The 12,705-nt window shown below is 37.8% G+C and overlaps 3 protein-coding genes across 3 annotated transcripts; 2 read left to right on the top strand and 1 right to left on the bottom strand.

Annotated features, from left to right (window-relative positions):
• Window positions 1-309: 309 nt before the first annotated feature.
• Window positions 310-4,639, bottom strand: psma2a (proteasome 20S subunit alpha 2a). The gene is made up of 8 exons (XM_023276850.3): window positions 4,558-4,639; window positions 3,954-4,030; window positions 2,902-3,034; window positions 2,431-2,553; window positions 2,106-2,187; window positions 1,856-1,929; window positions 1,478-1,535; window positions 310-1,309 (listed from the first exon to the last, which is right to left on the bottom strand). The coding sequence occupies exons 1-8, from the start codon at window positions 4,596-4,598 to the stop codon at window positions 1,193-1,195; spliced, it is 705 nt and encodes a 234-aa protein (XP_023132618.1). The 5' UTR covers window positions 4,599-4,639; the 3' UTR covers window positions 310-1,192.
• Window positions 4,640-6,410: 1,771 nt separating this feature from the next.
• On the top strand, window positions 6,411-8,964 carry mrpl32 (mitochondrial ribosomal protein L32). Its single transcript, XM_023276860.3, has 3 exons — window positions 6,411-6,580; window positions 7,036-7,232; window positions 8,369-8,964. The coding sequence occupies exons 1-3, from the start codon at window positions 6,484-6,486 to the stop codon at window positions 8,618-8,620; spliced, it is 546 nt and encodes a 181-aa protein (XP_023132628.2). The 5' UTR covers window positions 6,411-6,483; the 3' UTR covers window positions 8,621-8,964.
• A 1,473-nt stretch (window positions 8,965-10,437) lies between these two features.
• zmp:0000000930 (uncharacterized) lies at window positions 10,438-12,405 on the top strand. The gene is made up of 2 exons (XM_035951278.2): window positions 10,438-10,744; window positions 11,754-12,405. The coding sequence occupies exons 1-2, from the start codon at window positions 10,611-10,613 to the stop codon at window positions 12,109-12,111; spliced, it is 492 nt and encodes a 163-aa protein (XP_035807171.1). The 5' UTR covers window positions 10,438-10,610; the 3' UTR covers window positions 12,112-12,405.
• The last annotated feature ends 300 nt before the right edge of the window (window positions 12,406-12,705 follow it).

The following is a 12,705-nucleotide window of genomic DNA, read 5'->3' as shown; positions in this document are numbered from 1 at the left end:
AGCTGCCGCTGGGAAAAATAGATCCTCTGGGAAGCCTGCAGCTGAAGTCAAATCATCAAAGTAATTTTATTTTCGTCATATCGACAGTAAGGCGAGTTTTAAAGGAGGTCATTTGTATCGCTACTGCGCCAGTTGTAGTATTTGTTAAGACATATACCAGCGGAGGAATACATAGATATTTTGAAAAGGTGTCCCGGTTGATGTTAGGGCGCGCTCCGTTTTAAAATGCGCGCTCATTTATGTGGCCAGCATGTTCACGATTTACCATTTTAATACAAAAGTATATAAATTCAAAACACAAAGTCAACGTCAGATCATCATCTCGTCTTTTATTTGAATAAGTGACAGATACCAGAAAAGAAGATACAAACTCTAGAACTGTTTCTAGCTTGGAAAAAAAGGAGAGTACATCATGTAAAACTGCTGTACAGGCAACCAGAACCTGACCGTAAAATCTCAAAACTTTCCATTAGATCCTCACTACTTGCTTCTTTTTGTTTATCCTTCCTGGTGTGTCTGAGGATTCAAGATGAACAGATTGCCCTCTGACAGATGTGAAGCTAAGGCTCTGACTTGGTGTCAGTACTATTTCAATATTTTGCCTTTTGTGCAACCAGATGCCATTTGGCACACCAAACAAGCAACAGAATTTTTAATAAACGCACATTAAACCGATGCTCGTTTTGTAAAATCCAGTGCCTTTGCAACAGTAATGAGCAATAAGAAAACTAGGATTCAATGGAAGACTTGAGATTTCACTCATCAGAGCCCACATTCCTTTTCAGTAGCACAGTAGCCAACCGCCACATTTCACAAGACCAGGGGAAGCATTAGACAACAAAGCCAATTATTTATTGTAACATGAGTCTACCATCTCACAGCGCTGAGTGGCAGCCACATCAGCTGTGCACAAACACAAAGGCTGTCTCATTAAGCAAACAGATCTGGGCAGGCAGCCTCTAGTAGTGGTCAACAGGCTGTAAGGTTCTGTCATGTCACATTAATAATATTTAATCTGATTACGTTATTTTGGATATCCTCCCATGTTTTGTGGGCCAGACAAGGTTTAACCACAAGACAATGTGGCCAAGCTCTGTCTGACAAGCTATGTGATGAGACTATTGGCTACTGTGCAGTTGTGTCTTTGTCTTGAAATGTGGCCAGAGAGCCCCCATCACCAGGGAGGGTGTGTTCACGCGATGGCTGCCAGATAGTCTTTCACCTCTGCTGGGGTGAGTCTTTTGAAGCCTGCCTCGTTACAGATCCCCACCTCAATGTTCTCCTCTGTCATCTGACCCTCAAAACTCTCCTGCAACACAAACACAGCAGAATGTGCACAACTGATACCAATAGAAAAGACACAGTCACGGTGAAGACAGATTCAGCAATTTTCCCCTCAGGGAACAATAAAGTATTCCTGATTTTGATTCTCAGACTCGAATACTTCAAAAATGTTTTAAAATCACAAACAGTATACCTTCAGTGTCAGGATGGCTGTGTGGATGGCATCTTCCAGTTCCAGATCATTGTTATACCTGGATAACGGAATCAAAGTGGTTACACACCTCAGTTATGTGGCTTCATAATGTATATCATTACCGCATCTTATTTAATCCAAAAACATACTACGGTATAGAACTTGGTGAAGAGCTTATTGCACAAAATGATCCACATTGTAACATCTGACACTCAGATATTTATTTGCACTCAGAATGGCTCAACAGGTGCTGAAAACGCCTCACAATGAAAATGTGTGAGAAATACTTCTCCAAATACACTCCCACATCTGTGCCTTGATAATCATAAACACACAGAGTCTGTTCTGTGGGAAATCTGTGAGCAAAAGTCAAATTACCTTTTCTCAAGGAATGTTTTTCCATTTACGTAGTTCTTCCCCATGGCTGTGGCTTTCCATGCAAAATAAGCACCCTGCCAATCACAAACAGAAGAAAAAAGGTTAGAAACATAACAAGCCTCTGTCATAAATAGTTTATTATATTATCTAATTAATGATCTAACTGTGAGCTGTGAAATCCCTCTGTCTGAAGATCAGAATTTCTTTCACAGCAAATGTGAGAAAAAAAAAAAAAAAAAAAGCATCTTACAGAGGGGTCTGACTGGAACAAGTAGGGGTGGTCTTCATCCCATCCAGCTATCAGCAATGACACGCCAAATGGACGCACTCCACTAAATCGTGGGAGGAAAAAATAGCTTAAATAACCCGGTATAATTTCACACAAGTTTAGATCACTCTGATCTCTGGAGACATCCAGGTGACAAAAGTAGCAAAACATTTTTTGGAACTAAAAATTTTGTTGAACTCCGGTCCTGGTCATATTCAAAATATGTAAAGCTATTCGAACTCCTACTTCTAAAGCATAAAAATATATAGCACAGTGTGTGTTTTAGTGTATCTTTGTGCATATTCACCCAGACTGTGTGTACTCCTGCATTACAGAGGCCACTCTCTGGACAAGCTGGCCTGTGGGAATTGGCTCCTGGTAAACCAGGAAGTACTGTTGCGCCAGCTTCCTGGCTCGTCGCACTAAAACCCTGCAAAAGAAACAGAACTCATTAATCTGTTTGTGAAAGTGAAGTTCGGTAGTCATACAAAATCTGTGCCAGGACGGCAATCTAAGAAGTTTACAGAATGAAAACATACTGTATGAACTGTTAAAAGGTTTAAAACACACACAGTGTGATGTATTGTTCATACAGCAAAGCCTCTAATGTATACATTTAACACACTAGAAAAGACTAGTTTAGGGTGAGTGTTGGTTCATCCTATTTTTTATGGCTCCATGGTGCACTTTATGGAGGAAATCACAGTGATACCACTAAACAGAAGCCAAGAAAAAATAAAATAAAAAAACTGCTTCAAAACACACAAAAAGTTCCCACCTGTAGTCAGGCCCCATGCCGCTGTAGACCATGCCTATGTGTTTAGTGATCGGCTCCACTTTATGGACACTCTGTTCATCATACAGGATGGACTTCTGTTTCTTCTCTGTTGCCAGGACAACACCATTGGAAGCTGAAAAACATATAAGAAAATACCACAGTTAGCATCTTCACAAATCTAAACAAAGTCTAAATTTTTCAAAGCAGTTTTAACTCTTTTTTTGTTTGGAAAGTTTGGTGATTGCTTCGTTGCTGCACTGTTGTGTCTTAGGATGACCTACTGTATGGCTGTCTACAAATGACATATCCTCCTATAGTGTTGTTGTCTTTTTTTCATATAGTATCAGATTTTCCAAATCATTTTCATCTCTAATCATTCTCAGCTTTTTGCACTTACCATTTTCCACAATAAAGTGAGGAAAAATATACAGCATTTCAAGAAGAGCGCTACATTAAATTTTACATCTGTATTAATTAGGGGTTGACCGATCCATACTATTCCAGTGGTGACACTGATACCAATTATTAGTCACCAAGGACGCAAACAACAAACATCTGGAAAACATACACTTTTGAAGTAACAATGAAAATATTTAAATGCTCTTAGTTACTTGTGCTTCACATCTGTTTAATTAAACAAGATGTTAACATTGAACTTTCAGTGTTGATGGGTCATTGTGTGTGATTTGTAATCAATCAGATCACACTTGTTTTTAAATGAACATTTTTAGATTAAAAATTGGTGGACAAAAAAAACTTTCTTGATAGTTCTTAAGAAGGTCAATAACAGATCCGACAATCAGCCAAACGGATCATCCGTCTACCCCTATTGTTAAGTTACTCTTTAACAATGGATACACTTGATAAGATTAGAAACCTTTTAGGGTCACATTATTGTGCTGCATCCCTAAAAAACATCTCCGACCAAATTCATATTGTTTTTAAAAAATGTCAGTCAGTAAAATGTATAATTTAAAATAAGTTAACGTCTTTAATCAATAGTGACGCATTAATTCTCAGATGTCATGATCTATGCTTGTAGCTCTCCTTACCTTTGATGCCCACTGAAGGTGCTCCGGCTGCCACTGCTGCCAGCGCATACTCAATCTGGACCAGTTTACCCGATGGGCTGCAGAAGAAACACGGGATGCTGGATTATTATACTGTGAGGCGGAGGGGAAACTGACCATATTAAATGCAGACACAATAACCATTTTAGGGAACACACAGAATTAGCATAAAATAACCAACTACATGAAACTGAAAGTAAAAGCTAAAACAACTGACTCATCTGAGCTAACTTCATGCTAGCAAGTGAGTCTCTAAAGCGTTAGCATCAGAAACAGAAGCGTTTCTGTCTATTGAGTTATTGTCTAAAAATAAGAAAAAATGTAAGTTTTCATAGATGATATCCGAACCGAGTCTTTTAGGGGTTTATTTTAAATCCCGGTTAGCAGCCATGCTAACAGTCGACGTTAGCCGATTCATTACTCGGCAATGACAGTGCATCAACTACTGCGGCTCCCAAACCTCATCTTCCTGTTAAAACAGAACGCGGTGCATATATTTACTGAAACAGCTATTTAACAATAATGACTACGTGGTACAAGTTTAGGTTCCTTTTAACGATTTTAGTGATATTTTGATAAAGTTTACCTAAATGTGGTGAGGGAGAAACTATATCCTCGTTCCGCCATCTTGTTCTTCTTCTTCTACTCTGTGCGCACCGGAGGGTTGTAAATCCAGTTAAGAATGTTTACAGCCACCTGCAGGACACCTCATGTAAAACCTCGTGTAAATATAGACTTACACTTCATAAATCCACAGAAGGAAATTCTGTTGTTCCAGGAGCTGGGTATTCGACAAGGGGGTAAACGATAAGACAACACAGAATATTAGGGTCAGGTATAAAGTGAAGGTAATATAAAATAAAATAAGATAAAATAAGATAAGTTAAAATAAAATCAAATAAGAATATTGAACGTATAGAAAAAATATACAAGAATATACAAGAGTCATACAGAAATGTGAAAATGAGAGTGTGTTTAGATGTGCAAATGACAGAAGTAGGTGCAGATGAGTTTATAGATATAATGAATGGCATTAGAATGTAAAGTGTCCAGTATGTAAGGTGGTTTCATCAGCAGGTAAAATGATTAAATCCTTTTGTGATCTGCCAGATGCAGACACATTGAAAAGTCTTACTGCTGTGGGGAGGAATGACCTCCTGTAGTGTTCTTTGGAGCAGCGAGGTTGTATCAGTCTGTTGCTGAAGCTGCTCCTCAGATTGTCCACAGTTTTATGGAGGGGGTGGGAGGTGTCCTTAGCCTTGATGCCTGCACCCCAGCACACCACAGCAAAGAAGATGGCTCTCACAGACTGATAAAACATCAGGAGCATGCGGTTGCAGACACTGAAGGACCTGAGCCTGCTGAGGAAGCAGAGCTGGCTCAGGTCCTTTTTGTAGACAGCCTCAGTGTTTGTGGACCACTCCAGCTTCTTGTCTAGACTCACTCCCAGGTACTTGTAAATATAATAATATAAAACTTATAATAATAAATATAGAATAGAATGATACCTGTAGAACTGAAGAGAAGCACATTTAAAGGACAACATTATTCACTGTATTTATGATATACTTGACCAACATTAGTCACTGACATTGATCTGCTGGTACAATAAGCAAGGAGTCTGTTATTCTAATGTAAGAGAATATTAAAACTGTTCTCTTTGTCCTAAAACACATTGCTAAACAAATATAAAAACCTAGCATGAAAATGTTCTTCTTTTCTGACTTGGAGAAAAAGTTCAACATCTGTTTTGTGGGTTTTTTTGTGATTGTTGGAAAAATTGTTAAATTTATCCATTTGTTCATTAAAAGTTTTTGAGCTGATTGTTGAACTGTGTGCAGTAACACACTGGTTAATACACTGTATACTTACACTTCATTTTCTTAGGGAAAGCACATTCTACATTGATGCTTATACTGTTTCTAATAATGGGAATTTTTTAGGAAATATTTTTCTTATGTTTCTTATGCTTATATTTTTAGATAACATTGTTCTACTTTTGCTTATCTATATATTTTGTTCGCTTCATATTTCTGACTTTGAATGGGAGCAACTTCCCCTAAGGGATCAACAAAGTATTTCTGATTCTGGTTCTGAACTGGATGATATGATAAGTCTTAACCACTGAGTGAGTTCAAGGACGGCACTTTACTCTATTTTGTGTTGCTCTTAACTAAAATTAAGACATTCTCACCATAATTTAATGCAGAAAATGCAGAAAATGGCATATAAAATTAACCACAATGCAGAAAATTAAGTGTTTGATTCTAAAAAAAAAATCCTAGGGAATCCTCCAACAATATCTGCACACATGACCAAGCAAAATAAAGCATAAAAACATAGCATGGAATGATTTTCACCGCTACGTGGCAGCACATCCGCATCCTGTCCTGCCAGCAATTAAAAAGACGAGGAAGAAGAAATTCACTGTCGCTGTTTAATTACGTCAGAGCCTCAGTGACCGTGAGCTGTTTGACATGTTGGAAGGAAAAGAAACGTGCTGGTTGTAAAAATGATGAACTTAACCTCTTTAATTCACAACCTCAGATGCTCTCTGCTACGTATTGAAAGCAGACTTCTGCAGGCGGCCGGACTAGACAGACACCTGGGTGAGTTTAGTTTAGTACAGCCTTGTTAGCTCATCTTGCTAATATGCTGTGTGCTAAATGTCATTTAAGCTTTAACTGGAGGTGTTTTTATTCCTAACTTTGTCTTCTTCATATCTTCTCTTAGCTGTTTTTGTGTATTTACCTCCCATATTTGTAGTTTTGCTTCTTAATATGTGTGCCATTTGTTTTTATTGCTGTATTGTTTTTATTTATTTGTATTGTGTGATTCTAGTACTGTTATTGTATTTTTTGCTTCTTTTGTCTTCTAAATTATATTCACATTATATTCGCTCTGCTTTGCATAGCCTCACTATCTGACTTTCTGTTGTCATTATCACCTTCCCGGTGTTATATGCTACTTTGTAAACCCATGTTTTAAGTGTGTTTTATTTTTTTCCCTGGTTTCAGTGTTTTGAGTTGGAATGGTCGTAATGTTATTTCCTTTTTGCATGCAGGTCCGGCACTGGCCATAAATGGCCCCAGTGTCCTGCCTCAGATCAACCAGGAGCCTCAGCTGGATGAGCAGCAGAACCCAGAACAACCCCCTGGCCTCCTGGACAGCATCCTATGGATGGCAGCACCCAAGAAGAGACGCACTATAGAGGTCAACCGCACCAGAAGGAGAGCTGAGAGCAAACTACTAAAAGTCAAGGTACACTTGATAGGCCTGGGATCACCTCAAAGGGTCTTTTTACACTTAATGTAAAGTGCAACTACTTTTGTCTTACTTAGGGCATAAAAAACAAGCAGATTGAATTAGAAATTGCCACTTGAAGCAATACAATACACAAATAGCAGAGGCAGCAAATTATGATATATGTCATGACCCAGAGTTTAAACTGTCATGTCAGTACTTTAATAAATGTGTGCCGTCTGCAGTGTACTTGTTATCAAAGCATGGTGAACCAGGGCTTAAATTTGGGGTTTTGAGTCGGTGAGCATGTTGTTCACAGAGGTTGAGCACTTGGGTTTGGGTGGGGTGATTTCCACAGGCCACATTATGGGCAGTTTCATCAAGACCAGTTCTGGAGGAGAAGACAACGTTGCTGTTCATAGAAATGGTACTGAGTAATGTCTGCTTTGTGATAAGTGATAAAGCACAAACAACATTTAATTCAGTACAGTTTTATTGATAGGATTTGAGGGACATTTCAGCTTGAATCAAACCATCTAAATGTGATCAAACTGTAGATTTGATTTGATTTCATTCAGTTTTATATATTCATTGGAGTTTTGGAAAAAAAGTGGCCCTTGAAATGAATTTGAAGGCACAGTAAAGTCCCAAAAGATAATATTAAAACACCACCACAGACTCCATTGTCTGACACTGCTGCATTGTCACCAGTGATTTTACTTGTGTAAAAACTTAGAAATAAAATAGCAATTATGAGCAGCAGCTCACCTCTTTGCTGGACAGAAAAGTAATTGGAGTAGAAAAGTTCTCTAAAATCATTATGCCAATCATAGGATTTACATAATGAAACAAAAATTAAGATTAAACATTGTAAATACTGTATAATTTATTGTGTTCTCAGTGTAAAAATATAACATTATATGACATTATCTGAAAGCAGTATATGGCCCTTGGAACCAAGATACATAACTGTTACCAAATCCAATATTATCAGATATTTTTGGGTGTGTTTTATTTGTGTATATGAACTATGTTGGCCCATAATTGTCTAGAAACTGCAGTGCAAAAATGCCAAAGATATATGACAAGCAATTTAGAATTACAGTAATTCACATTGTTTGTTTTCTGTGTCTCTCGCTCTGTCTTCCTCTCAGAACAACATCGAGCCATGTCCAGAGTGTGGCCATCTGAAGCAGAAACATATCCTGTGTGGCTTCTGTTACGCTAAGGTGTGCAGGGAGACTTCTAAGATTCGTCAACAGATTCAAGCGATGGAAGGCGGCCCACTGAGGGCACCAGCCGTAGAGACTGTCGTTGTGTATGAGGGTGAAACACCAAACCAGGGGGACAAAGACAAGAGGATCGTGGAGATGGCCAGGAAGAGGCCTGGCTGGTTCAGCTATTAATCCCGAGTTATTGAGGCATTGTTTGATACCTCAAGTGAAGAATTATGCATCAGTTTTGTTTTCACAGATAAAGTTCATTCTGCTTGTTTGATCAGAACTGATAAATACCTGAGTATCAGGTGAACATTTTCACTCATCGCTGTGAACATACTGTTTCATTAATGTGTGGTTACAACAGAAAATATCCAACATGTCTTTGGAGTTGTTGATGTCATGTTTTGTTTGGTAACACTTTCAACTGATTGTCAGATTTAAAGTCAAGTGTGTCAGTTTTGATGGAGCAAAATTTACTGCAATATATTTGAATGTTCAACAATAAAATCATTACTTGGGGGTGAAAGAAACTATTTGTTTAACTTTCGTCCTTTGGTTAAATGTGCACAATTTCTTCTACAACAACAGTGCAAATGTTCCTCATCTGCTGCTGCTGAAATGCCATGTGGTTGGTTAAAGTCTTTTGTCTAACCCAGCTTTATTTAGGTTTGAAGAATCATCCACATGAGGACCATCATGTACGAATTGCTTTTATTACAGTTCCTACTTTTGTTAATTTCTATGATCCATTCCCACCCTTAAACGGATGAAAGCAGAGTGAGAAATGCACACACTGCCATTAGTGACACTAATAGGTTCTCATCTAAGATGAAGAAACCAAACAGAATCTGAACATCTAAACATTTAATACTAAATGGTGGCTATATACTACTTGTGTCACAATAATATCCATTAAAAATTATATAGAAATCAAAAAATTGTGGTGGAAAATTGGCACTTGTCAACAGAATTACCTGCTTGTTTATTTGTTTGTGAATATGCATGAGCGTTGCCACACAAATATCCATTCGTCAGTATTCAGCATCAAGCTGAAGTAGCTGCTCTTGTGCTGCTGGAACAGACTGTTTGTGCTGGGTTGCATCCAGCATACCTTTCACTGCTTCAGTCACACCATAATACACCCTCTGATTCAGTTTCACAGCTTGATGAAACTGAGGTTGCCAATGTCGTGAGAGCAAGAACCGAGAGTGGTCCAGGTTTAAAGTGGCATCGCATCAGTGTCACAATATCAGATATTCCCATCTTTCAAGGAGCTTTAGTGCAGTGAACTAATTTAACACCTTGTTGATGGATGCTTAAATTGAATAACCAGCTATGTATACACACACAGAAGTTCACATAACTTTCTTTTGCATGATATTCAGTATATTTCCAGCCATCCTTTATATTTATCCACCTGAAAATCAATGGACATTGGAAGCACATCTGTTAAATATAGGAATCATTGTTATTACCATCAGTCTATTTTTAACAAGGTTTTGGCTCAGGAACTGATGGAGCTTTGGATTAATGAATTACGATGCAACTGTCAGCTGTTTACTTTCTGCAACGTGCAGTCTGTGAGAGATATTTGAGGAGTGGGAGGTTGGATTCTTCGATCTGATGTAATGACTCTTGGATCCATCTCGGCTGAGCAGATTAGTCATTTTATGCATCTGTCATCGCCTGCACACACATTTTTATGTCCCTAAATCTCTAATTACGCACATGCTCATATATATTTTTACATCTTAATGGTGATATGTTTAAAATTATGCTTCTGTTTTATCCACAAGTTCATGAAGAAACTAAAAATGCTGCAAGTTCAACAGGAAAAGTTCAGTTCATCTGGTTGGTTCACATCATGGAAAGAGTTAGTTTCTTTTCAAATGAAAACCAACCTTCAGGATGTTTCAAGTAGGGGACATTCACTTCATTGTGACACAGAGGAGTAAAAATAGAAACAAGACTGGATATTTAAGACATGGTCCAACACACACACACACACAGACTTCTCAGACCACTTTATCCACAGAGACACACACACTGATGACACATTATTTTATAGCTTGTTGTGTCTTTTTCTCCTGATATTTAGTCAACTATTTGGCAGAAGACGTTTGTCTTGGCAGAAACAAGAACTCACTAATATCTGCATTCTAGACACAATCGCACCATGAACTGCCTGAGCAGAGGAGGCTGCTACCTGGTGAACTCCTTCTGTGATCTTCAGGAGGACAACCAGTGGAAGAGAGAGAGCTACGAAGCCTGCTGGCTAGGCCTGGTCCTCGAAACAAGACCTCAGTACAGGTAACGTGTTCAAATTCTGTTAAATGAATCACTAAAAAAAAATAAAATTAAAAAAAAAATAAATAATAATATATATATATATATATATATATATATATATATATATATATATATATATATATATATATATATATATATATATATATATGTATATATATATATATATATATATATATATATATATATATATATATATATATATATATATATTCACCATGTTTTTGGGAATAAAATGTTCTGTAAAACAGGCTATGGATGATATATGAACAAACTTGTCTATGAAAACCTTCAGGATATAGACAGGAATGAAACTGAAAGGTGTTGTCTTTGTAAACGCTGTTGAAGTGGAGATTTCTGGCTCAGAGTTTGAGAAAGCTGTCCTTTAAAGATGTATCCTGTAAAATGGCACGCATTTTTACTGAAAAGCACTGTTTGCAGGTACAAAAAAAATAAACTGCTCCAGCTGAACATTTGCTTTAAGGCAATCATTTTTGTATTACAAGTTATACTGTATATTATGTTTAAACATACAACTAAAGTAGGATCTCAAATTAATATCCTACAGCAAAAGTGTAGTAAAATAAACACCTCAATGTGCATATTGGATTCTTTCAACTATTTGAAGACATGTTTTTTAAAGCAAATTGTTCCATAATCTTACACTTGGCCAATGCTTAAAAGGCCTGTAAGATTTGTGCATTTGTGTGGTTGTCAAGCAGTGGGACAGAAGGTAAAGGAGCACAAAACAGCTCTTGTGCTCACTGTGTTTATACTATAAACAAATGACGTGCCTATTCTGTAATTTGCTGTTGTCAGGCACTTTATAACCTCATCCCGATCAGTGATAGTCAAAAGCTTCAAAGTTTGAAATAACAATTAGCAGTAAAGCAGCAGTTTTTTCCCCCTGAGTATCTGAATTTATGGATTTACCTTTAAATCTGAGCAAACTGATGACTCCTCTTTACTGTATTCCAGACACAGTCATTTATTTGTACGTAACGTGTTCCAGGCTGACCCTCTCAGAGACAGACAGCATTCGGAGAGAGAGCTACAAGCAGCAACAGGTGGCCCACTTCATGGTGGAGAGGAGCCCCAGCCAGATGCTGAGGCTGGGCAGCACCAGTGGAGCCATAACCGAGCACCAACTACCCCTCCTCAGCACCAGAAAGGACCTGCAACATGCCACAGCCACCTTTGGGCGCACAGTACAGCCAGTCCTACCGGGGAAGGAGAATAAAGGAGCAGCTGAAGAGAAAATGACCACAGAAACTCCGAACCTCAACAAGCCAATCAGAGTGGACTACAGAGCCTCGAGTCTGATGTCGTCTCCAAGGGAGATCTCTCATCGCATACAGAGGAGGGAGTGAAGCAGGTTCAGAAAGCATAACATAGCCTCAAAGACACGATGGTTACAGTAATAATGGGAAAAAATCCTACATATCTCATTTGCTAACTTCATGTTTTAAGTAACATCTAAAGAGACTTCAGTTAATTCAACATATTGTACGGTGCTAAAATTTGCAAATGTGTCACAATATACTAAATTGTAGATCTAAACATATTCTGACAGTACTTCTTTACAATGACTGTGCACTACTGGAAGAAATTACACATTTGCCATAGTGATTTGTAAATCCAATAAAGCTCCATGAAACACTGTCTGGAAGCTTGTTTTGCCTACTGCTAAATGTGTGGATGTATTTTCTGATATTCCTGTAGTAAAGTCTTTACTTTCTATACTTTATCTAGTATGAGCCTCCACATACACTACCAGTCAAAAGTTTGGACACATCTTCTCACTCAATGTTTTTTCCTTATTTTTACTCCTTTCTACTTTGTAGATTAATACTGAAGACATCAAAACTATGAAGCAAGATATATGGAATGATGTAGCAAACAAACAATTATGAAACAACTCTACGTGTTTTATATTTTAGATTCCTCAAAATAGCCATCCCTTG

Source organism: Amphiprion ocellaris, chromosome 9 (genome assembly GCF_022539595.1).
Source record: "Amphiprion ocellaris isolate individual 3 ecotype Okinawa chromosome 9, ASM2253959v1, whole genome shotgun sequence".
NCBI lineage: Eukaryota > Metazoa > Chordata > Actinopteri > Pomacentridae > Amphiprion > Amphiprion ocellaris.
Note: the sequence above shows the minus strand (reverse complement) of the source record. Positions and strands in the feature narration are given on the sequence as shown.